The 27169-nt window shown below is 33.8% G+C and overlaps 1 protein-coding gene and 1 long non-coding RNA gene across 3 annotated transcripts in view; one reads left to right on the top strand and one right to left on the bottom strand.

The window, feature by feature from the left end:
* Positions 1-27169, bottom strand: part of GABBR2 (gamma-aminobutyric acid type B receptor subunit 2) — a 376357-nt gene that overhangs the window by 216574 nt on the left and 132614 nt on the right. For both annotated transcript variants that reach the window (XM_034411851.3, XM_034411850.3), the window contains exons 4-7: positions 24932-25033; positions 20688-20753; positions 18157-18357; positions 12979-13215 (exon numbers count right to left, since the gene is read on the bottom strand). In XM_034411851.3, the coding sequence (XP_034267742.1) occupies positions 12979-13215; positions 18157-18357; positions 20688-20753; positions 24932-25033 (606 nt within the window). The remainder of the gene's footprint in view (positions 1-12978; positions 13216-18156; positions 18358-20687; positions 20754-24931; positions 25034-27169) is intronic.
* On the top strand, positions 1375-26183 carry LOC117662429 (uncharacterized). The gene is made up of 5 exons (XR_004590389.3): positions 1375-1428; positions 1862-1929; positions 17724-17857; positions 23544-23576; positions 24249-26183. It is a non-coding gene; the product is annotated as an uncharacterized LOC117662429 (long non-coding RNA).

A 27169-nucleotide genomic window follows, 5' to 3' on the forward strand; every position in this document is an offset into this window, starting at 1 on the left:
TATCTTTTTTGTATATTAATCAATATGAACATGAATATTCCTATTATTTCCATGCAATCCAATTTCTTACAAATCAATTAATTATATTTACCAATAATAATAAACCAAATAATTTCCCCCATATATTCCTCTGAACCACAACTTAACCATTTCTGCTTTCAACACAATATACAATTAATAGTATCTCAATTATTACAATTCCCTAGTTAAATACAGCTTTTTTTTCTTTTGTGTTTTAAAATCTTGAACTCTCCTCCTAAATTTCCCATTGTTTGCAGTTTTTCACCTATCTTTTTTGGGGAGGAAAAATAAAAATAAAAATAAATCTCTCTCTGCCTCATTTTGTCACGTTGCACCAAAGATCCTGATTTCGGTTTCGTTTCTGCAGCTTAGCTAGGGGAAAAAAAATTATATTCCAGGAATTTCTGCTTGTAACTGTACTTTACAACTTCGTAATGATAGAGGATCTCCTCTTTTACTGTCTTGTAATCCACCACCTTTTGATCATGAAGACTTGTTTATACCCTTAAAGCCTTTCCTGTCCAACATGGGGCTAATCTAGCCACCTAATGCTCTCTCAGACATTTACATGACACTGTTACTTGTTCAAAATAGTGAGGTCTATGACCTCATTCTTACTGAATTTATGTATTTTATATCCCTAATCCAGGGAGCATTTCTTTTTTTTAAAGATAAAGCTATGCTCAAAATTGAGCTAGAGCTAGCCAAACATGGAGAATCTTGTCCAGTGGTTTCTATGTTATTGAGAGGGGAAATTAGCTTTTTAAACTCCATCCTCCAAACTTCTCTCTCAGTTCAACCAATGCAAGCTTGCTTTCACATTCATTTTCTTCTTCATATTCTTCCATTTGCTGTTCAACTGCTGCCTTTGCCTTTTCTTCTTCTAACTGCTGGTGCCTGGACATGTTTGTGATGCCAGGGAACTAGAATATAGATACCAAACACTGATTCCTGCTTGGCTTCTTATCACACACCTCCATTCTTATCACACACAATACCATGTGTTGCTCATCCTCTGCAATCTTGGATCCCACTGCTATCACCACCAGTGAGGTTTCTTTGTTTTCTGAGGACTGGACACACCACAGCATAGAAGACAACAAACAAAATACTGTAATTTAGCACACACCTTCTCGCCTTGGGTTAACTATACCCTCATATCATGTAACTAAGTGGTTAGCCCTTATAATAAATAAAAACCTTGAAGTCTGTAAAGAGTCATACAACCTTTGCCTTCTTCCAAAAGTTCTTGCACTGGTTGGGTGTCTCAGTGTGGTTCCTCCTTTCCTTTGCTGGCCAGCTCCAGGCCAAGCTCTAAGTCTAGCTCCAGGCAGGGATGACATCATAATGGGCAGTTTACCATAGCTTCTGTTGCTGGCAGTTGACTGATAGCTCTCTTGCTTACTGGTAATAGTCATATATTCCACATGTCATTTTCCACTTCCTCATTTGCTTCTTATCACCTACTTTTTCTTTCCCATACATGCACACTTTTGTAGATGAAGGCTCTGGGTGGGGTGAAGCTATTTTTTCTAGAAATTTTACTTTTTTACAAAAAGAATAAGAGGACTTTTACAACTTGGCATCAAGGACTAAGTCTTCAGAGAAATGAAGATCATATACAGTATTCTTTTGTGCATGTGTAATGCCTAGCTTTTCTCTTATCTCCATTTATAGCACTCATTTTATAGTAACATAATACATTCCATCTTCCTTGCAGTTTAAATAGCTGTCACCCGTATTTACCTTGATTTGTCTTTTTATTTTGAAGATCCACATGCAGTGATCTTTTCCCCATATGCAGGAATTGATGTATGTCTTTTGTTCTGAACAACTACAGATGGCTTATTTGGAAGAATAGATCAAAGCAAAGCAAACAATAGGGAAAAATGGAATTCAATGAATGAGGTAAGTCATATAACAGAAGTGCACTAGAAATTATAATATAGATTTCATAATGTGTCCAAAAATTATACATAAACTCATGTTTCAAAAAAAGTAAGTGTGCTTTTGAAGATGGGGTAAAAGACCTACTTTTCTTCAAGTCAATGCTTAATTTGTCACTGATTGGATGAGATCTTTTTATTTTATTTTTTAAAAAATCTATATTTACTGCCCCTTTCCACCCAGCACGGGTAAGCAAAGCATAACACCTGATCACTAATTCCATCCAGATGACAAAGCAAAGTAGATCCAAGCTGAGGTCCATTTTCAGCCATGGAATTTCACTGGGTAATTTTGGTCTACCAAACTGATTTAATATGGTGACTGTAAGAGAGAAAACGGAATAAAGTGAAAAATATGTACTGTTGGAAAGATAGGATATAAATCTGTCCAGAGTTTTGTTTCTTAAAATGGGCATGCATATAAGTCTTTCAAATAAATAAATAAATCTATATTCTTCAGTATAAGTCTTTACTCTCTGAAAGACTCCTCAGGTGGCTTTTTATTTCAGTTCCTCATAATTAGTGCTACTAAACAGGCTTACACAATTCATTATCTACCACATTGCAAACAGACTACAAGTTACACAGTAAATAATTTTTTCATGCCACTGTGGACTGCAAAAACATGAGTGATCTAAAACATCTGTCAGGTCTCATTACATAGTTCTTGAGTAGCATTCCATTTGATGAGTTAACTGAAAATGTTTTTCCAAACCTATATAATAAGGGTGATTCAAGAGCTATCTTTATTTATTGTAGCATCTGCAGCCACTTAATATAGCACAGAAAAAAGGAGTATCCATTGCTAAAGAAGAGAACAAAAGATAAAGTGAAACAAAATTTGCATAAAAATTAACCATGATTTAAACAGAAATACAATAAGTATTGACAAATAGAACTGAATATTCTCAAAATGAAAATTTGATTTTTAAAATTTATTTCCAATTCTAAAAGATACTAAAGCAATATTTTTGAATGTATAACCATTAGATGCAGTTTTAAAAAATGAAATCATACAAATTATTCAAAGTGGCATACATTTTTAAGGCCAATTCATGAAACAAACTGAATTCAAATTCTGTCTGTTCTTGCAAAAGGCTTTAATGTCTAGTTTAGAGGACAGAACATAAAAAAAGAATGTAAGAAGCAGCAAAAGAAAAATCCTGATGTTTCTTAACTCTAAAAGAACTCCCAGTATGTTTCCTAGAAGCTCCAATCCAGGTTTCCTGTACTTTCTCTTTTCGTGTGTGTGTGTGTGTGTGTGTGTGTGTGTGTGTGTGTGTGTGTGTGTGTGTGTGTGTGAGAGAGAGAGAGAGAGAGAGAGAGAGAGAGAGAGAGAGAGAGAGAGAGAGAGAGAGAGAGATACTTTAAAAAGTAAATAACCAGATTTGTAGACCAGCATGATACAAAGGGGTGAATCTTTATTCAATATTGCTTCTGACCTCCAGAGCCATAGTTCTAAATTTAAATAAGTAGATGATCGTAGTCCAAGTTTGATTTTAAGGAAAGGAAAAGGGGGGAAAGGTAATCTAGGATGTGAGAGAGAATCATGAGAACAGTGCAAATATTAAATTGATTTGTCACCACATTTCTTCTCAGGTTACTCATAAGTTTGCTTGCTGAAAAAGGAATGCTGAAGCATAAAATCATTAATGGAAAAGATTGGAACTGAACCCCCAGTGTTGCCTTTGTACATAAGATATGATCAAAGCAGTTTGTTTTTTTGGTCACTTTGTTCTTAGAAAAATTGATGTTCCTTTACTTGCTATCCCACCAGCTCCACGGTTATAAGCATTTTATAAATGGGCAACCCTATTCATGGCACTCAAAACAATGCGCTGAAAAGCCAAAGCATTTGAGGACCCCAACTTTAGACTCAAAAGGTTGCAAACCTATTCACACTGCCTTAGAAAAAGCAATGCTTCACTTCTGAATAGAGATATACAGAACATACATTTTTGTTGTTTCTGAGACATTTTTTCATAACACTTGAGCTGAACAAAATAAAATAAAGCAGCACACCAGTGTGCAGCTGCAGTAAAAATAACAAACAAGGCAAATTCCATTCAAGGATAAGAAATCCAAATAAAACTTTCAGGGTATCAATGTTTTTTATGGTAAGATCATATTTGGAACACTATACAATTCCGGTTGCCACCTCTCTAAAAGGACATAATAGAGATGGTAAATATGCAAATACAACATTATGGTAAAAAGTTAATATTATAAATAGCTTGTCCCCAGATTGAGGTTTCCTCATCTACAGCAACTAACTGGAATACAAAATTACTGGAAAAACTAATTAAGAGCCAGATGTGTGAATAATTAAAGATAGGTTCAAGTCCCAGAAAGCTGTACAATCTAACAATTTTTTAAGGTACTGATTCAGAATCATATACTGCTGTCAGTCTAAGCATCATCAACATTAAAAATTCCATTTTTTAGAGGGTAAATTAGAAACCAAACATTAAAGAGGAGAAGTCTAAAAATAGACACCAAAATTCACCAGCTAACCATTCTATCTTCTACAGTACATTGACACCTAATAACAGATTGCAGGCAGTATAACTAATGTATTTAAAACATCACTCACAGACTGGGGAAGATAAATAGACTTAATATATGTGGTCTGAACCAGAAGGGATTCGCATTTCAAAAGAAACACTGTTTTAACTGAGATCACCAAATGCAGAAAGACAAACATTTTGTTTGCATACCATCATCTACTGATCCTGTCTACACATTATGTTGCATTATATGACCATATGTAAACTTTGAATTTCTGAAAGACAGATAAATGGGCTAAAGAGCCTTGGTAGCACAGTGGACTAATGCACTGTTATTAACATCTGCTGCTTGCAATTACTGCAAGTTCAAATCCCACCAGGCTCAAGGTTGACTCAGCCTTCCATCCTTTAAAAGGTAGGTAAAATGAGGACCCAGATTGTGGGGGCAATAAGCTGACTTTGTATAAATATACAAAAGTATGAAGGCTATTGTTTGGCGCATTGTGAGCCGCCCTGAGTCTCCAAAGAAAGGCGGCATATAAATTAAAGCAAAAAATAAAAAATAAAAAAAATCACACACATCCAGTCCAGATTGTTTCAATGTACTATACAATGACATCATCTACAAATCAGTTACATGCCAAATCAAAACCTCTGGCTGCTCTCCAGAAAATAGTTTTTTCTTCTCGATCTTGTCTTTTGATTTCTTTATCACTTAAAAATGGTGATATTCACAAAATCCCTGAAAGTGGTTTGCTCACTATAGCTAGCAAGAAGGTGAAGGACAAACAGGCTGAGTTTACTCTCTGCTGGATGGATTTGGCAATCCAACATATTATTGAGAGGCAGAGCTTACTGAGAAAGCTTAGCGGAGAGGTCAGGAACACAATCACCCCTTCATTGATAGACAGGAAAATGTGGGGGCCCACAGACATAAGCACATAAATATGTATCTGCTTCCATACTCATAGTACTGTTATACTTGTCCCCACTCTTCCAACTATTCTAAGTAGAGTCACCGAGGAGAAATAGTATTGAGGCTTGTTCTATTCATGACAATCTGCTTGCACAGTGCTTTCAGATTGCTGGATCAAACTATATTTTAGTGACCAAAGATCTAATCCAGTTTAACATGCAGTAGTATAATCTGGCAAGCGTGATTTATTGTAGCAGTGCAACTTTCTTGACAAGAATGTTTGCATTGCTTTGCACATATGGTCTTCAGTTTACTACTTGTTGAAATGTCCCAATGCTTATGCAAAAAGAGAAAATAAGAATGAAAGGTTTGTAATACAGTCTTTCCAATTTATACCAATTCAGGTAACTGGTAGAAGTTTAAATAGTAGATGTCTTACTATATAAATTGAAGGAAAATTTTAAACTCCTTATTTTTGCAAAACTAGCATTTCATGGGTAGAAATATGGTTGTTGTTTTTTCTGGATTTATTAACTGGAAATTTTGACTACTTTAATTATTACATTGATCTAGTTGGCATTTCATGGGTAGAACTATGGGGTTTTTTCTAGATTTAGTAACTGGAAATTTTGACTCCTTTAATTATTACATTGATCTAGTTGGCAGATTGGTGAATCCAAATTGGTGGATTTTAGCTGATTTTGGAAAGCTTAACAGGATGTTAGATAGAAAAGGCAAAGAAACATTTTGGAAAAAGGCAACCACTTCTAAATTCATAAAACTCATGGATGTCATCAGAGATTGAGCTAACTCAATAAATTTTTTACAGTACCATAACACTTATTTCTTAATCTTAAATCACATATCTCAACTATTACCATCTTATAAAAAGTTTATAAGTAAATAGAATATATAACATTTTGTTAAAGATGACAAAAAATTGAACAAATTTATGACTGGATCAATGCTCTGTTCTGAAAAGATGTATTGTATGTTTATTTGTATGTTTAAAAAAAATAAAAAAAAATAAAAAAATTGCAAAAAAAAAGTAATTTTTTACATTACATTGGTATAATCATTTTCTCCTAATATTTGTTTTTAAAGCAGAACTGTTGGTAGCTTAATAAACTTTCATAAAATTAATGAATCTTAACCAGAATTAGACAAATAGCAACAACTGTAAAACAGGAATACACTAAATTATTCTGGATACAATATGAAAATAATACCTAAAGCTTATTTTAACAAGCATTTAAAATGTAAGAATTGTTCCTGATACTGTTTTTAGAACTGTAACTTAATGAACTCTATGACAAATATTGCATTTTAATTGTGTTTTTAAAAACTTTCTGGCTTCTTTCTACCCCAAAAATACTCAAAGAAACTAATTCCTGTGGACAAAGTCAAATGATAGGCATCTGTGGTAAATTAAATCAAAATGGGCCACTTTGGAACCTCTGAAATGTGGTCAGATTCAAGCAAGCTGTCCTCAAAATTTTGAACTTCTTTTGGAAAGGCATCCCTACTCTTATTTATTTATTTTTTTTAAATTAAGAGTTAAATAATTCAAACAAACATTCTCCATAGTGGAAATGGTCATGCATAGAAAGAGAGAGGCTAAATGTAGTTTTGTAGCTAGTAGGAAAGATCTTCCAACTGGAAATTATTTACTAGGCTTTTTCCACTTCAGTGCAAAGGTGACTGAAGTAACCTACCATAAACTGAAATTTTCAGTTCAGTACATCTCTCTATTGGATCTTCCATAAGCAGAGTAATTTCAAACAGAATTTCAGGTAGACAAGAATCAAAATCCTCCATAAATATCTAGTTCCTAATCTATTTCTCTGGAACTCCCATACATTGCAAATGGCAATAGAAGGGCAAAGAGGAGCGGAGAAAATCCGTTGTCATTTGATATAATGCTGGAGTGAGAAGAAGGGAGAGGAAAGTATTGGATTTTGTGAATAACATTTCTATTTGAAATCAGTTTTACCTTTACAATTAGATCAGGACTGGTTGTCGCACCCACAGTGTGATGAAAACAATTAAGAGAGAATTCCTAATTTCACCATTTCTTCTACCTTATTGCTACCTTGTCTCTCATTCTCAACAAAGGTATAATATTTTGTGAGTTGTCTCAGCAACTCAATGAGAAAACCAGTAAGTTAACCTCTGTAGTTTTGCTTCAGTCCTTCAAACCACATGAAGAATAGGATATTTAATATGAAAATTGGCATACAGATTCCTTGAAAATCAGGATTGTCCTCAAAACAAATGTCATCACAATCTGTCTACAAATGAACAAGTTATCAATAATTCTTTGAAAAATCAGATTTTAAAGAAGCATAGCTTGAAATCCCCTGCTATGATTTTTATTCATTCAATCAATCAATCAATTTTTATAGCTATCCATCTCAGCCAAGTGACTTTGGGTGGTTTACCATTCTAACTTATGATAAAAGTTTCAATTTATCTAGTCTAGTTTTTTGGAAAATTTATTCAATTCCAGTGAAAATCAAAAAGTTATGGATTTAAAAAAAAACTTTAAAACTCCTACTCTAATTTCTTTGTAGTCGCCAGTCAATAAATCAATGTAAACGCTGCATTCTTTGTCAACTTGCATTTTTGCAACTCACCTGCTCAGAAGGATCAATGTCTGTTATAATGCTACTACTAATGTTACTAAATATCAACTTGGTGATTACTCATTATCCTTAATAGAGGAACTCAGCTAGCAAATAAAGCAGATCTTGTATATCTGAAATATCAAAGCAGTTTCTAAATCCTTTTTTCTATATATATTCCTTGTAAAAACTGTGTTGAAGTCTAAGAGAAGAACATGAAAGGACAAGGATTTTTACCACCCCACTTCAACTAGCCTATCAGACTTGTGTTAATGCTTTGATGTGAGTCATGGGAAGAAATCAACATTCTGGTTGTATTTTATCAACCAACATTTAATAATTATGGAACTATTACTGATTCTCTTTTTTAAACATAGAAAATTCCGTACCACAGATACAATTACAAATGTATTTTATCACTGTATTCAATGATAAAAGAAGACAACCTTAACTACCCTCTAAAACTGAACTCAAAATATTTTTCACTAACAGCATGGATACATGCTTTAAACTGAATACAGAATACTTCATATTTAGTGTTGTAATCCCATTAATGGAATGGCATCTGCTATTAGAAGAGATTTTCCTACAACAGCATCCTCTAAGCAGTTTTACTTTTATGTTAAGCTAGTGGTGACTTAACTGCCATTTATGTCCATTCAAATGCATTAATTTATTTTATAATATAATCTCCCCCCCAAATCCCTTTTCTTTTCCCCTTCTTCATCTCCTATTTATTTTCAGTGATGATCAATGATCAATCATTATCATGATAATTACTGCATGAATACTATATGATATTTAATATCTGATAGTATTCTACTAAGACTGAAATAATACAAATGGCTCTACATCCAGGCTTGAAGTTAGGTTATTTGTTGAGTCCCTGGTGGTTTGTTTTTGAAAGCCACCTGTGATTTGCTGTAGGAATACTAGCTTTTGTCTGTTTCCCTTTTTAATTGTGCAAGCTTCCCAGAATCATTTGAGAGTCAGGTGGTCTTCCAAATTCAACTAACAAAGTAAGTTGCTTTTACTAAGAGACCACTTAATGTTGTTTAAGGCACTTGTTTGTGAATTTAAAATCATACTTCCGTTTTGCATTTAATATCTTGATTTATTCCTCACAATATTGATCATGGCAATATTCAAGGTTATTGTCAAGATTTAACATCTAGCACACAATATACAATACTGAATTAATATTCACAAAGTGTGCTAGCAGGAACCTTAATACTTTCCTCATTTATCTTTTAAAACAATTTCTGACTTTCAGCTAGATATTTAATTTTCTTTTTAGTCTTATGGCAATGACATTCCTAAATCAATTATTTAGTCAGTCTGTGTTGTCAGGAACAGAGAATTTTTTTTAAAAAAAATTAGGAAATACAACAGGTATTTGTAAACTGGTTGTTAATTCATCCATTCAGTCCAGAAGACATTCAAAGTAGCTAACAACAATAATTTTAACATCATACAGATTTTCATAAAATTTATAGAATTAACAATGGGCTAAATGATTGTCAAATGATAATTTCATCGCAAACCAGCTTGCAAAATTTGTTCCATATTCGTAACAAAGATGTATATGCAGTAGTTAATAAATTAAAGGTCTTTCATACCTTTATATTATTATAAATATAAATATTATATCAGATTATAAAGACATGAAAGCCAAGGCTATGTGCATCTGAATTTTAAACTCCAATGATCCAAGGAATAAAGAACTACTCAATAAGTTCAAATTTGTTTATAGTAATCATTACTTCTACTTCTGAATATTATTAATTGTGATTTAGTAAACAGGCTCTACAAGAAATACACCTGATAATATGCTGTATATTCCAGCCAAAAACCATTTGTTATTAAATTAGGATATGTAAATAAATACTTCAATCTATGTCATGAATTGCAAACTAACAAACCAATGTTTGCACTAAATGTAATCAAAACAGCAACATATACTCAATGGTTTTGTAGCCAATCCTAGCTCTCTAAGAAATTGGTCCATATGAGGTAACACATGTTTATTACCATGCATTATATAAATTTAACATGTAAAGTATTAATAGTTATTTCTTTCTGTTCTGCAGATGATAGTATCTTTGGCATAGCGTGTTTCTATTATTTTAGGCATAAATTTCTCAGAGCTTTTGATGCACTCTAATGCAATAAGGATTTCTTTATGGGTTCTGCAGAATATTTTTTCTCCACGATTACACAAGTCACTGCCAGGCTAATAGCTTTTCATTCATTAACAAAACACACAGAGAAGGCATAGTGGATGCATAAAACATTTCAATATTCCTAATAGTTCTTGAACTTCAGGCAATCCTTGAGCACCGAAATATAAAATGTTTGGTTAGCAAATGATTTAACTGAAGAGATTGTTGCAGTGCTCAGAGAGCCAAATCAAGGAATTACTTTATGGATAGAAAAGTCTCAGCATAAGTGGGAAAATCTGTAAAGTTTCCAGATGTCCTTATTTTAAATCATAACATTTATGTTCATTGTGTGAAGCAGGATTAATCTGCTACTCCCATACAAGATTGTTACCAGAAAGAAGGCAAGAAATTTAAATTTTAGCAGGGAATAGTTCAACATGCTAAAAGTGAGTAGAGTTTTTAGATAAATGCTGGTTGTGTAGTTCCTTCTAAATGTATTTTTTAGCAACAGAATTGCTAGCATTTGCCATTGACTTCAGATATTTTTTACAGTATTATAAAAAAATTGGGGGGGAATATGATGTGATTTGTGCTGATCTTTCTGATAATGACCATCTGCCTAAATAATCTCTCTAATAAACATCATATTACAATCTCTAAATTAATCAGAATAATGGGAGAATCTGAGCGTAGTTAAGAATGTTGGAAGTCTCATTTTGCCAGATGGAGTAGGCAGAATTTGTAGTACCGTATATAGTGCTCTACCATTTAGAGTAGCTAATCACAGTAGCCAGAATTTCAGTATTCTTGAATTGTATCTTCAACTATAAGCAGAACATTGATATATGATCCCTGCCTATTACCACATTCAAACTACAGAGAAAAACAGGATTCCTCTTATAGCCACTATCACAGCTATGGGAGACCAACAGAATTGAGGGATACTTGTTAAGTATTTATGGTTGGCCACACAGTCAGCCAGATGTTTAGACTGGATTTGGCACCCCTCGAATCCTTCCCCAGGTCCTGGGATAGGCAATTTTTGTACTTTGATGGAGTTAAAATTATTGTCACAGCATGGAAAGCTGACTTTTGCAACTGAATGACAGTTATTTTGTCAATGCTGATGGTGTTTTTATTACTTGCAATGCAATCAATCAAATTTCATATTTATTAGGATTAATTCCTATTAAGGCTTGGAAGTTCATCTTTTGTATTATAGCTTACCATGCTGCATCTACTGTTGGTTGCCCTATGCTTCAAGTTAGTTTTTCCTTGACCTCTCATTAGGAAACGCAGTCTCAGCTTGAAAATTATGCAAAATATCCTATTCTAAATATCCTAGATATTCTAGATATATAAATATATATTTATAAATATATATCTATATATTTCTTAGGTCAAGCACTTCTGGAAACCCTCTGCTACTGTATATGAGCAAAAACATATCTCTACAGATGTTCTTTGTGTAATCAGACAAAAAGCCAAGATGAAAAAATTGCTCTGAATTATTCTTTATCTCCATGTAGTCTACAAAAGATTTCTTGCACATTTTAAAACAGATGAACTTCCTGACTGACCTTTACAAGGCACCAAACTGGGAAACCCATAAAATATTTACATCCCTTCTGCTTCACAAGCTTATCATGTATCATAAACATTGTTCATATTTAACTTTCCTTTTGGCTAGCTCTACAAAATATAATTCTTCTGTACACTAAATGCCCTGCTTAAAAAAACAACAAAAGAATATTCAAAAGTTCATAGCTAATGATATTTTACCTTAAATTTGTTACATTTAGCCATATCAAGTTGGCTGTAGGTTTTTCACTTCCTTACTTAATCTTCATTAATGTTTTACATTTGTGATCATATATATAACTAGAAATAAATCTAATAATGGTGAAGCAGTTAGGACAAGAGAGGAATGGAACCAAAATTAATTGTAAGTATTTGTAAAGTATTTATGCCCCTGCTGATATCAAGAGTTATTTGTTAAGGTGGGTGACTATATAAAATTCTTAAGTAAATGTATAAGACTCAGAGATGAATACAGAATTTCCTAAAAGAGAATTTACAAAAGCACTCCTGTCTAAATACATCCAAGTCTAGTTAAATTGACTTGCATAATCAAAATAGCATAAAATAGAGTAAGATTCACTAAGGACTGTTCCCCATCAGATTGCTAAAATCTATTGCCTACTGCAAAATTCTACCTATTCTCCCCTAAGTAGGAAGCTTTAATCAATCGTGGCTCCATTAGTAGTGTTTAATATTTTTTCAATTTATTTTTTCAATTTCTACTATGTTAGACATACAGTATTTCTGTTACACATAATACAAAATGATCTTATAGATCTATTTTATGCTTAATGGAAATTAGATTAAACAGCAATTCAGAGATTTACTGCTTCAGACTGAGCAGCATCTGCTTAATTCTCTATCTATCTATCTATCTATCTATCTATCTATCTATCTATTAAAATCACAGTTTTCTGCAACTTTAAAAACTATTTAAGAAAAACATTCTAATTCCCTCTCATACTTCCACATTGAAATTCTCAGGGAAGTTCCAAGTTCTTTCTGCATATTCACCAGTCCAATCTTCTTTATTATTAGCTCTGCTGCAGTCCTAAACTCTCAGTTCAACTTCATGTTCCAAGCTCTTAATCTGTTCCTTCTTCCTGCTTGCAGAACATCATCCTATAATAAATGTGCTGTTTTCCTTTTAATAATATATCAATTATTGTTGAGAAAAAATAAAGTTATGAACTTTAAATAAAAGAAATTAGGCAAGCTTACCGTTACACCAAAGAAGCTGGTCTGATTCATTGCATCCAAGAAAATCTTTCCAAGTTCTTTGTTGGTATAGTTAAAGTCTTCAATTTTTTGGTTTCTGTTGGTGGCATTAAGAATCTTCATTGCCTGCTGCAGTGTTTTGGCAATTACCCATATTCCATCATAAGCAAAGCCATGGAACTTACTTGGCTCAACATTTCCACGCCTTTGATCATATTCCTCTTCATACTGCTGTGGCGTCTGTAGAAAGAATGTGAAAAGTGATTCACTTTTAGTATACTAAAAAGTCCATATTTCTTTTTTGAGTCTGAAAATGAAATTACAATTAAAATCTTTGTAAATTCTTTGAAGTTATATGAATCTCAAGAAAGATAATTAGAGGGGAAATACAAGGTGAGGGAAATGCAATATTTTATTATTTATATAAATGCACTATTTTACTATTTTGTAGGGTACCACCAAAAGCATACACATTATAACTAGTTACACTCCAAACTTAACAGAGGGGCTAAAATATACAAGAGAAAGAGATGGAATTAGGGAACTACATGTGTGCATTTCAGGTATAGTTATACTATGATATTGGAACTAAAAGGGTGAATTTTGCATAAGATACTTATAAGTATTTTTCACTAGTGTCAAAAAACATGGTATTATTCTCTTTGCCAAAGATTCAGTTCACAACTAAGCATTTTTATTATGTATGAATACATTTTCCCACTGTAATATTCAACAAATATATTTTTAAGAATTTTTTTTCTTTTTTTAGCTGGTAAAGCACACCTGTCTGAATTAAGACAGATTTACACAGTCAAATATCCCATATTTATCTAAAATAGCAAGCTACTCATACAGATTCAAATGTCTAGTTTTCTTCCTTATCACTTGTATAAAATAAAATTGCTTTCAGAGCTGGTTTAGACATTATATCTCATGGAATAGTTGCATAGTAATTCATGAGATCAAACTGCAGTAAAACAATATGCTGCTAATAACAATAAAAAGTAGCAGTTTATATGAGTCAAAATTTATATTTTGGCTTTCTTCCTTTTCAGTGTTATCACAGAGTTTTCTATGATTTGCTTTTACCTTTAAATTACCCCAAATTACACATAAAATAAATTATAAGTTCCAGATTTTAAAGGAAGCCTGAGAAAGAAATTCAAAATAGCCACAGCTTGATTTTTTAAATATATATCACGACAGGGAGAAATTTGGGGAGATTTTTAAAGAGGATGTTATTATACCTTACAACAATAGACTAGCATTTTCAGAATATTTGTGATGTACGTGTATTGACCTGAGATACTTCAAAGAGCGGAACTATGTTACATTAGATTCTATAACTGTTAGTAAGCAATACTCTTCTCAGATAAGTAGGCAAACACAATTTTTAAATTCTTTGTTATAGACAGCAGCTGTTGACATGGGCATCAGCTTCTCCTTGAAAGATTGGTAACCTTAGGGATCCTATTATGGTGACTACAGTAAAAAGTAAACTACATTGTTCATAATCAGGGCCGGATTTAGATTGAAAGAGGCCCTAGGCTATTCCACTTATGAGGCCCTTTCACCAGTGGTGGGATTCAATTTTTTAACAACAGGTTCTGTGGGCGTGGCTTAGTTGGGGGTGTGGCTTGGCAATCATGTGACTGGGTGGGCGTGGCTAGCTGGTCACGTGACTGTGTAGGCGTGGGTAGCTCGTCATGTGACCGGGTGGGCGTGGCTATGTGCATAGACTTTTTTCAGAGGGCTGAAAAAAGTCATTTCTGACTGGGCCTCGCACTTTTGACCGGTCCTCACACTTATGACCATCCTCACATTTATGCCCGTGCAGCTTTCTTAACAACCATGTCACTCATTTCACAACTGCTTCTCTTCACCATGGTGACAAGATAAGGGCAAAAATGTAAAATGTGAGGACAGTCGTAAGTTCGAGGACTGGTCAAAAGTGCGAGGACCAGTCAGAAATAACTTTTTCAGCTCTCTGAGTAGTCCATATGCACAAAAGGACTACCCAGAGGGCTGAAAAAAGTCATTTCTGACTGGGCCTCGCACTTTTGACCGGTCCTCACACTTATGACCATCCTCACATTTATGCCCGTGCAGCTTTCTTAACAACCATGTCACTCATTTCACAACTGCTTCTCTTCACCATGGTGACAAGATAGGGCAAAAACGTAAAATGTGAGGACAGTCGTAAGTTCGAGGACTGGTCAAAAGTGTGAGGACCAGTCAGAAATAACTTTTTCAGCTCTCTGAGTAGTCCATATGCACAAAAGGACTACCCAGAGGGCTGAAAAAAGTCATTTCTGACTGGGCCTCGCACTTTTGACCGGTCCTCACACTTATGACCATCCTCACATTTATGCCCGTGCAGCTTTCTTAACAACCATGTCACTCATTTCACAACTGCTTTTCTTCACCATGGTGACAAGATAGGGCAAAAACGTAAAATGTGAGGACAGTCGTAAGTTCGAGGACTGGTCAAAAGTGCAAGGACCAGTCAGAAATAACTTTTTCAGCCCTCTGAGTAGTCCATATGCATAAAAGGATACAGCAATAGAGAGGGATGAAGGAAGGGAAGGGAAATTAGAGTAGGAGAGAGAGGGAGGAAGAGAGGAGGAGAAGGAGAAAGGAAGAGGAAGTAGGGAGGAGAAGAAGAGGGGGAGGAAGAGAAAGTAAGAAGGAAAGAAAAGAGAGGTGGTAGGTTTGAGGAGAAAGATTGCTATACAATAAAAAAGATGAAAGGGAAGAAAGCCAACCCCAAACAAATATAAAGATATTAAGATAAAGAATGAATTGTTAAACTTTAAAGAATAAAAGAGAACAAATATGAATAAATAACAATAATTAGAAACACACATACAAACATACAATGTATTTTCTTTGAACAGAGTATTTGGCCGGTTCACAAATTTAAACAGTGTTTAGTCATTTCAATTAAATTTACAATTTCTATATTTCCTTTTTGCCATATTTATTCCTCATCTATTTTTGTAAAAAACCAATATTACCCTCATCCTCATCTCTAATCTTAATCAAATTCAATTTTATATTATATATAAATATATTCTATATTATACCCCTTCCCATTGTCATCTATTTTTATATCCATCCTCACATTGGTTAATTATGTAATATTAGTTATTTAATATAAATTCAACATTTTAATATAAATCAATTAGTTATATAACTACCTTTTTTGTATATTAATCAATATGAACATGAATATTCCAATTATTTCCATGCAATCCAATTTCTTACAAATCCATTAATTATATTTACCAATAATAATAAACCAAATAATTTCCCCCATATATTCCTCCAAACCACAACTTAACCATTTCTGCTTTCAGAAATATACAATTAATAGTATCTCAATTATTACAATTCCCTAGTTAAATACAGCTTTTTTTTTCTTTTGTGTTTTAAAATCCTGAACTCTTCTCTTTTCCCCTAAATTTCCCATTGTTTGCACGTACCTTTTTTGGTGAGGAAAAAGAAAAGAATTCTGCCTGCCTAATTTTCCAACCTTGCAGCAACAGCAAAGCAGTTTCACTTTCGTTTCTCAGTATAGCTAGGGGAAAAAAAATCAGCACTCTTTGGAAGGAAGCAAAACAGCGGAGACAGATCAGCTGAGAGCCGGGAGGCCAATTAGCCTATGCTGGAGCTCCGGGGGCCAATAAAATTACAAAAAAAACACCGAACCCTTTGTTAAATTGCTGGCTCCCCCGCCCCTCGCAATAAATAGTGGTGCGGAGGGGCGGGGGAGCCAGCAATTTAACAAAGGGTTCGGCCGAGCCACCTAGAACCCCCAGAATCCCACCACTGTGTAGGCCCCTCTGGATCTTGAGGCCCTAGGCTGAAGCCTAGTTAGCCTATAGGAAAATCCGGCCCTGTTCATAATACAGATTAATTTTTTTCTCCAAACTATAGGACTGCACAATTGTAAGCCATTCCGTCTGCTGTTAGATAATTTTACACAATTTATTGAGTCTTTACTTTCCTGGGCTTTATATTTTTATGTTTTTTAGAGCTTAGTTGAAGGTGGAGACTTCTGGCAATAAGACTTGAACTTTTCTCAGAATTTAGCAGACAAAGATGTTCAGTTAAGTCTGCTTGTGGTAGCAGCCTAGCAATTATTCATTTTTTTAATAAGTCATTCCTACTATAAATCTGTAATACTGGTCATCCTTCAGAGAGTCTCACATTTTCATGTCAATTCAGTAAGTGGACACTACTGGACATTCTAAATAGTATTCATTATATTAAATATGAAATGAATAAGATCTTCATTATGTTGTTTTGGACATTACTAGCCTGATGAAATTCATTGGCAAAACTGAGTTTAAAATAATTGTTTATTTTTATTAAGATCTCATAGTGCGGACAAAGGTACAAACGTAAGTCTGCTATTCATCTTTTTTTTCCCCTTATAAACTTCGTAGTTCCTCTATTTTTCTATTTGGAAATATTCCCCCGTTTCCATTGCTAAGAAAATTGTCCTATCACTCTCCCCATTCCAACACTTCAAGCACATGGGATTCCTTTATCGTTTAGCATATTTTAATAACTTAAAATCTCTTTACAGAAGCAGGCAATGTTCTTACATTGTTCTATTTATATGGAAAATTCCACTTAAGAAAAGTCTTGCAGAGCGGGTGCAGTAATATTATTGATAATCAGTATTATTAGTACTAATAATAATCTTAATTATTAATAGCTAACTCTTCACTTTTGTGCAGGGAATTGCTCTCTACAAAAATTGAAATGTCTTATAGGAATACAGAGAGTACACCTCTAGAGTTGACAGGCTTCTCGCTTTACACTTGAACAAAACAGTCCATCTCAGACTACTATACTTAAGCACTCCATACAGGTAATAGACAGCTATCTATCAGAAAATTGTATAATCTTTTATGTCTTATTTTATATATTTGATTTCTCCCAGCTCCCTTTCAATATCATCTCTCTAATTTATTGAAATATAATGCCAGCCCTGATATTCCTATTTGAAGAATCATGCCCAATTCTCATTTTTACATTTATATAGATAACTGTATATCAATTTTAGGCCTGGGTTGCAATGTATTATGGCAAGAAATCAATGCAGTAGAAATACAATATTTTTGATGGATTATTTCAAATGCCCAAACAGAATACAATAAACTAACTTACCCTTCCAGAAATGGTTTTTATTTGTTTCGAACTGAGAGGTTCAAAATCCACTCCAATGTAACCTTCCATTGCACCCAGAAGGTTTATACCAAGACAGTGTGATGAATTCAGCTTTGGAATAGCTTTTTCCCACCAAAAGCTCTGATACCACCCAGGAATTATCCATTGATACTTAGGGCCGAACATTTTTTCATTAAATGCCTACAGTAGAAATGTGAATGAAAAGAAGCAATTTTATTGGTGGAATGTAACAGACATACGACAAAAGTATTCTACAGATGTTTTGTGTTTTTAGCTTCAAAAGCTACTAACATTTATCTTAATATTATAAACCACAGCTTGGAAAAATAAATCTATCTATTTTCATATATCTATATACAATTCAAACTTGCTGGTAGAAAAGTAAAGGTCCAATTAATTGAATCCTGCTATAATACAAACACCTTTGCATTTAATGGGCTTAAAGGAGAAGCAAAGCTTTGACTGAAGATTGCTTTTATAAATAAAATGTCCAAAAAAGTTCTGAAACTTTATTTATTTGTTATTTAGGTTAATATGCCATTTCAATTGTCAATTGTAGAGCCTTGGTAGTACAGTGGACTAAGGCACCCTGTTATTAAGCTGGTTATTAAGAATCTCGCCAAGGCTCAAGGTTGACTCAGCCTTCCATCCTTTCTAAGGTAGGTAAATTGAGGACCCAGTTGTGGGGCAATAAGCTGACTTTGTATAAATATACAAAAGGATGAAGGCTATTGCTGAGCACATTGTAAGCCGCCCTGAGTCTCCGGAGAAGGGCGGCATATAAATCAAATTTTTTTAAAAAAATTGTCTTCTCTAAGTGACTTTAAATGAGCGTTTAAAATTAGGAAAGTACAACATGGCATTTGTATCTATAATAAGTAATAACTACCATGGGACTCTAGTAGTAGAACCTCACCTATTCACCAAGTATGCTTTAATTCTATCTGCCATTCTGCAATATGATCTGGCCATTTATTTCTAGCTAAAGCTCTCTTGAAGCTGGGAGAGTTCAAAAGTGCTTTTGGCTGAATTAAAATATACTGGATGACATAGATTGTTTAAGAACAAGATGATGTAGTGGAACCTTGCAGATGTATTAACATACAAATATAGACTGTTGCAGTATCCCCATGGTCATGTAATCAAAATTTGAATGTTTGGCAACTGGTTCATATTTATGATGGTTGCAGTGTCTCAGGGTCATATGATTCCCTTTTGCAACCTTCTGACAAACAAATCAATGGAGAAGTCAGATTCACTTAACACTTACCAATGAAATTTTGGGCTCAACTATGGTTGCAAGTTAAGGACTACCTCTACTGAAGTAGGAAAAGTAGAACTTTAGAATATTTAAACATTTTAATACTTATTTAAATTATTTTAAACTATCTTTCATGAAAAAATTTTTTACACCAATTTAAAAATCAAATTCTGAAATTCTCGTTATTATAAAAGATTGTCAAGTTAATTTACATCAAACATATAGCTTCAACTTATTTACATCAGGTTGCAACTACTCTTGTTGCTGCATATTTGATGTAGCCTTCCTAACTGGTAAATCCTATTTCAAAATTAAAACCAAAATTAGGAAATAATTTAAACTCAGCTTGTTTGAAACCCAAGAGTTGTCCAGTTGTTTGATTTATCCAGACATAGGGTTTAATTTAGGGATACTTGGAATAAATTTCTACTGAGAATGTCATTATAAGATTTACAAAAAAGAAGAGTAACAGATAATTCCATTTATAATTAAATGGAAAGACTCATGTTAAACTTTTTAACAGCTATTCAACACTTTGTTAGAAATGACTGAATAATTTATTGAAATTATTTCCTACCTTTAAATCTGCTATGTCAGATTTAGACAGTAGTTCTATAAATTAGACAGATTTATATACAGTAATTATTCAATTACTGATGCAACTTTATTTAATTTTCCTTCCAATTTTCACATAGTGTTTGGCTTTTATCAAAATCTACAGACAGGAGCCCTGGTGGTGCAGTGATTAGAATGCAGTATTGCAGGCTAACTCTTCCCACAGCCAGGATTTTGATCCTGACAGAGTCAAGGTTGACTCAGCGTTCCATCCTTCTGAGGTCACTAAAATGTGGACCCAGATTGTTGGGGACAATTTGCTGACAGTTGCAAACTGCTCAGAGAGTGCTATAAAGCACTATGGAGCAGTATATATGTCTAAATGCTATTGCTATATCAGATCAACTTTAACACCAGATTTCTCAACAAAAGCAGCATTGTATTCATATATATTAAATTCATTACGTCTTCACAATTCTAACTCTAACCATTTGGAATCTGCACTCAGATCAAGCAAAAATATTGCACTTATACATCAAACCAAGGAATTTTAAGGAAATTCTGCTACACTGTACAATATATGTTCCCAAAGGTGCTTATAAACATTAAACATTTAAATGAGTTAAGAAATGATTTATTTAATCATTGGGATATGTGACAAAACTTTTCTTTATCTCTTTTTTTCCCCACTTACACAACAGAATACTTTTGCTGCCATTTCCTCATTAAACTGGCCAAGGATAATTCTAACATCATTTCCCTGCAAGGGAAAAAAGAAGAGATATTAATTATAGACATTTTCATCCGTATTACTCAAAAGCTGTTGTACATAGCAAAAAAACCCACACATTTTCAATCAACAAATTTCCATGCTACATGTACCCTAGAGGGTGTAAATATAGCAGTGAACTATTGCTGCGAAACAATAAAATTCATATATAATGTTTTCAATTATCTATGAAGTGCAGTGATTATAAATACAGACTGGTTTTCTTGCGTGATTATTACTGATGTGAGGCATAGAAATTATTATCACTGTAATCTTTATTTAAAAAAATGCTTCAAAGCAGGCTATAGGACTATATCATTCATAGATGCTCTGAACCAGTGCAGTTTCATATACTAAATAACTAATAACTAACTAATAATGATGTGGGCACTAAATTTAACAGAGATGTGGAAAAGGATTATGTATTCATATTTTGTTAATGATACAATGCCAGGTTAATTACATAAATCTCTTCTTATAAAATTGAATCTAAGCACAGACGTAATTGAAATTGTTGATAATTTGATATATACTATAAAAGAATATTTTGCATTTGCCTATTTAAAAGTACCAAAATGAATTATTTTTTGGTGTGCAGGGAAACTGGGTAGCTTCACCTCTAGTTGATCATCATGCAAATAGATAAAGGAGTATCATCAAAAAAAGTTACTCCATTTTTAGAATCAGAAGAGAAAACATCAAGAATGTTTCCTACAAAAATCTAGTTATGCCTTTTCTTCTTATACATAAAATGGCAATGCAAAGGAACAGCATGTTCTGTTATTTTTTCTAAAATTACATATCAATGGTTATTTTCGTTTTTAAAAGAAAAAATTATACCCTGATGTTTCCAAGGGCAAATCAAACTTGCTTGAAAGTAATTTTCTGTTTTTATCACTAAAATTCAGTGTTTCTCTAATACATAGCAGATATGAAATAGTTATACTTTAATAATATTTTAATAATTGTATTTTATTGAAATTCATTTCAATGAATTTGTGAAAGTCTTTTGCAAAAGGCCTTTGTGTTTGAAAGATGAAGACAGGCAAACAGTTAAATAAATAGATATTCAAGAAGATTCTCCTTCATGGTATGAAATATGTTAACTTGGTCAGACAGAAATAGAATTCAGTACAGGTAGTCCTTAAAGTTACATGGCCTTGAAAAGGGTACTTTAGAGCCTTTAAAGCACTCCTGGCCATCTTAAAATATTGCCCTACTGCCCCCAGGCCCACCCTGCACATGTTGAAGTGATTGGGATCTGGGTGCTTGGCAATTGTTCACATAATCAGTTGCCAAGCACCCTGTAATTATGTGATCACTATTAGCAATGTTCTGTGCTAGATTTGCCAGACAGTCAATGGGAAAACTGGCAGGGAAGATTGCAAGCCACCTGCTAAGAGGACTCCCTCTCATATCTGGGGACTGGCTAAAAGACCTACCTGCTGATTTGGTCTTCGTTTTTGCACTTGACCAAATGAGTTCCCTTCCATGTGCAGAGGAGAGCTGAACTCTTTTGGTGGGGTGCAAAAATGGAGCTTAGATCCTGAACCTCACCAAAGACATTCCCTTCCACACATGGAAGAGAGATGTCATCCTTCAGTAGGCAGCTCTTTCAGCAGCCCCTAAAGATAAAAGGGAGCTAAAGCAGAGAGTGGAGAGGCAGCATCATAAAGTAAGCAGTGCAGGGTTCCTCAGACAAGCAAGGGAGGTCTTCGGAGAACTGATGTAGGCCACGCATGAGTGTTTCTTCCTGTTTGGATTTTGGCAAGGAGAATTTTCAGCTCCTTTGTGAAGGCTCCCATAGTTTCCCACCCACCCAGGACCCTGCACTCACCTGAGAAACCATGCGCTTAACAACCCGCACAATTACATAATGACCACAACCAAGAATGCCAAGATTGTAATCATTGAATGAAACAGTCATGTGGCAGTCATGTGATATCTTGCTTAATGACTACTTTGTTCAATGACCAAGATATCGGGCTAAATTGAAGTTGTAAACTAAGGATCACCTCTATATTTCTGAACATAATATGGAGATTTGGTTCTCATAACCATAAAAAACATTAACACTTCCAGTAACACTCCAAATTGGAATTGAGAGTTCACAAGATTATATGATTCTCCGTGCCAGAACTCACATAGATAATAATCCTATACATATAGTCTTCATTTAATGATTGGTTAAGACTGGAAACAGATGCAACCCTTGGGTGTATTTCCCAAACATCTGGAGTACCACTTGAACACTATTGGCATCGACAAAATCACCCTCTATTAATTGCAAAAGATAGCTTTATCTGAAACAGCTTAAGTTCTGCAACTATATCTTTAATATTATTATATAATATTATCTGCCCATCCTTTGGCTGACTGTGTGACAAACTATAACAACATTGACTGATACTGACAATTTTTGAGGAAACCTGTTCTAGGCATACTTCAGAACAATTAAGAGTTGCTTCTAAGTAATATGCTTAAGATCACAGTACTATCCTCAGAGTTATTCTGATTCCTTTTTAGTGAGTTTCTACTAAAAATAAAACCCTTTAAGTATTTCAGTTATCCTCTCTAAATAATCAGTTTGCAATTCTTTATGTGGACCAATAGGTACAATTTCCTATTCATTGTTACTCTAATTTATTTTTAGTACTAATCCAGGTTCAGCAATACTAACTTGACTAGTTTGATTACTCTATAAAGTTCCTGAAAATGGAGTGGGAGTTCATTATAGGAAGAAAAACCTATTCAATCTGTTTTCTTAATTTCTAATTGCAGCTGTTTCCTGTTCTTGGAAGTATCCTGAAATTGGTAAGGCTAGATTCTGGGCACCTTCTAATACTGTTAATCCTATCCTTAAAATTTAGAAGCAAAGAGAAAAAGGGGGTAATGTTCCAAATTGTTAAAAGAAATGTCAAATGGGAATGCTATTGTATTTATCGGCATGAACTGTCATCATTTCTTCTATATATTAAAAGATAGGAATGTTAGTATTCGTGTTACACAGAGACTGTATTTGGCAGTCATGCCAGAATAATAAACAAGATGTTAGGCTTTGTGAGGAGTAGGGAACAGAGGTCAGAGGTAGTAGCAATTGTTACATTCTCTGAGGACAGCCTGAAAAAAATTCCACAGAAAGATGCAGACAAAAATACAGCATCTTAATATTTATGGCTCCATGTTCTGAAAAGCTTCAAATTAAAAAATGAGATGAGATACACTCCCATCTAAGGTTAATTTACAATTTCAAAACCACTATCAAAAGTTATCACATTTATCTGAGCAAATTAAAATGGCAGAAAAATACTGCCTTAAACAGAAAATGTACATTTGGTCACTGAGATTCATATATCTCAGGTTTTTCCAATAATATACAACTTCCAAAACAGATTGATATCTATGCTTTGCAGAGAAGCCCCCCAAATAAAAAAGTTATAAATAGCATTAAGAGTTTTGATTTGTATGCCCTATTTCTTTCTTCAGGAAAGTGTACTGGGAAATAAAGTGTCAGTCATCTGGAATAATTTCTGCTTCCTACTGGAGAGCCTTTATCTTTTACTTCTGGTCAATCCTTAAGGGCGAATATGTTAAAAATGGATATTGCAAACTACCCACTTAATATCTAGACAGCATATAACATTCATTATCGCAAAAATGATAACAACAGAGACACAGGACAGTAGAAAGAGAATGAAAAATATTGAAAGCCAATATATAATAAACAGGCAGCTTAAATTTATTTAACATTTATGGTTGGTTATGTTGTTGATTGATGGTGCTGAAGGTGTTCCAAATATTTTGGAACATAACTCATCATGATTGTCTTTATACTTCAACAAAATTTGGTACCTGATATTATTTTGCAATTTTTGAAAGAAAAAGAAATTAAATTTGTAAAATGTGTAGCACACAAAGCTTGGTCCCATTACATATAATTCTGCTGGGAATTTGCTTGTAACTTTACCAATTACATTTCTATGTTATTATAGACTTTAATATCAAATATAGTTATTTTATATCATGACTATAATAGCAACTAACATAAATACCAAAACCTAAAAGGAAGTTTTCAAACCAAGACCTATTAAAATGGCTTATTTTAAACTACTGGGGTTTTTTTTTCCTACGCAATTAGTTTTTTAACTTAGCAAACTACTTGCACCTACCTTAAGCTTTTTGACACTTGTACAAGGATCATTAGAAAAACTCTCTGTATCTGATATTTCAATATCTTCACCATATAGAACTCCAGTTAGATCATTCCGTACCTATTGTAGAATGGAAAAACGACAAAATAAATGTATAGGGTTTTTTATACAGAGCATTTTAATGTCTTGTATGATAATACTTTACAAATTCACCCTAACTTAACGTTTAATATAGGCATTTTATATGAAATAAAATGAAGAATGAGAGGTTGGTTTTTCACATAAGTACAGATAGTCCTCAAGTTATAACCCTTCAGCGACTGTTCTAAGTTGCAGTGGTGAGTGAACGCTGACCGAATGGTGCTTACACCTGGTTCCCAAAATTACTGCTGTTGCAGAACCTCTGTGGTGTTGTCATGTGATCAACATTTGGGAGTTTCACAGCAGGCCCACACAATAGATGAAGGAGCCCTTGAATTCCCCCCACCTGCCTACCTCCTCCCTCAATTTCTGCCCTTTGAGGCTGAAGTAGAAACCTGGGGTCTTCAATAGCCTCAGATGCCTGCCATTGACATCGGGGAGTTGGTGTGGGGATGAAGAGGAGGCAGCCCTTTGCTTTACAGAGGCTCAGGCTTGGGAGAGATCAAACTGGGAATGACTTGGATCAGGGTGGGTCCTCACCTAGTGACCAGTGGTATTTGTTAACAATAGCAACAGGGAGTGCTGGGTTTATTGTTGCTAAGTGATGCAATTACATGACGTTGTGCATTATTGTGAAATCATTTAGCAACAGAAATTCCATTCCCAATTATCATTAAAACTCAAGGACTACCTGCAGAAGTTAGATCCATTATTTAGCTACTATTGTGAAAACAAATAATTGTAAACTGTGGAAAGTTATTCCATAGAACTGTATTGCATCGCTTCAATCTGTAAATCCCAGATAAATTCTGCATTAACCTTAAAACACAAACTATGAACTGGAAATAATTAAATGCAATGCTAAATATTACCCCTGAATATATGATGTACAATTTTCACACATTTTTCTTTATTAATGCATTCAAAAAGTTCCATCGACACTTTAAATTGTATTGCATTTAATTTTCAACGGAAACCTGTTAACTATCATATATTTTACAAACAAAGTATATTAGACTCAGCTTCATTATAAAATGATTTGTGTATGTCTACTTGATATGTAAAAGGAATTTCTTATTTTGTGAAAGTTCAGAAAAAAAGAAATTATAATAAACAAGACTAGAACCAAGCCTATACTGTAATTAATGAGATTTAAGTTATATGACTATCCATATAAATCACCAGTGATTCTGGATGGCTATCATTGTATTAAAATAATGTAATATAATCAATAATAATGGAGATAAGACAAAACATATGTTCATAAAATCCAATAAGTATATCACTAACGGCAAGAACATATAACTACCAAGCCCAAATTCACAGGGAGAAAACCAAGTTTTTGATGCCTTCCAAGAGACTATTAGGATTGGATTCCATCAAATTTGAGGGCAAAGATCATCCCAAAGAGAAGATGCTGCCGTAGAAAAGACACACTTCCTAGAGCTCACCATTATAGAACAAGAAAGAGACATGGAAAATGCTAAACCTGGAACAACATATGTAATGACCTAATATAACCAAAGACAGATAGTCCTATACTGTACTTATATACATGTCCAGATGTGTAGGTGTATGTACAAAGTGAAGTGCTGGATAGCTTCTGCCTTTTGGGATCAACTATTAGCAATAGAGGAAATTCCTAGTCAAATACTCTATGGACTAACACTTGGTATTGAAGCAACAAGGCTGCAGCAAAGATATTCAAATGTTGTGATATATTTATATGTAGAATTGTAACTTAAGAAATATTTTACGATGGGAGAGTTAATATATAAGAGGAGATATCTCATATGGGGAGGGGGCTGTAACTACTTTTTCAGTTATTTATCCACTAATCTTTTCATAGTTACATTCTGCATCTTTTTCCCCTCCAGTCTTTCTTAACCAGTTTTGCTTGATGCCACTGAATTTGATTTCATTATTTATTCCTAAAACGTCAAAATAGGAGAAATTATCACAGCTCATAATATGACCCCATAAAAGTGACAGGAAATTTGACAAGATACATTTTAATAAAAAACAACTCATCAGGCCTTTCTAGTTGGGTCAGGCAAGAGAACCACTCATATATCATCTTGGTTGCATTAGCCAGAACTGAAATGTCTATGAGCA

This window comes from Pantherophis guttatus, chromosome 3 (genome assembly GCF_059756535.1).
Source record: "Pantherophis guttatus breed Tessera chromosome 3, ASM5975653v1, whole genome shotgun sequence".
NCBI classification, from domain to species: Eukaryota; Metazoa; Chordata; class Lepidosauria; order Squamata; family Colubridae; genus Pantherophis; species Pantherophis guttatus.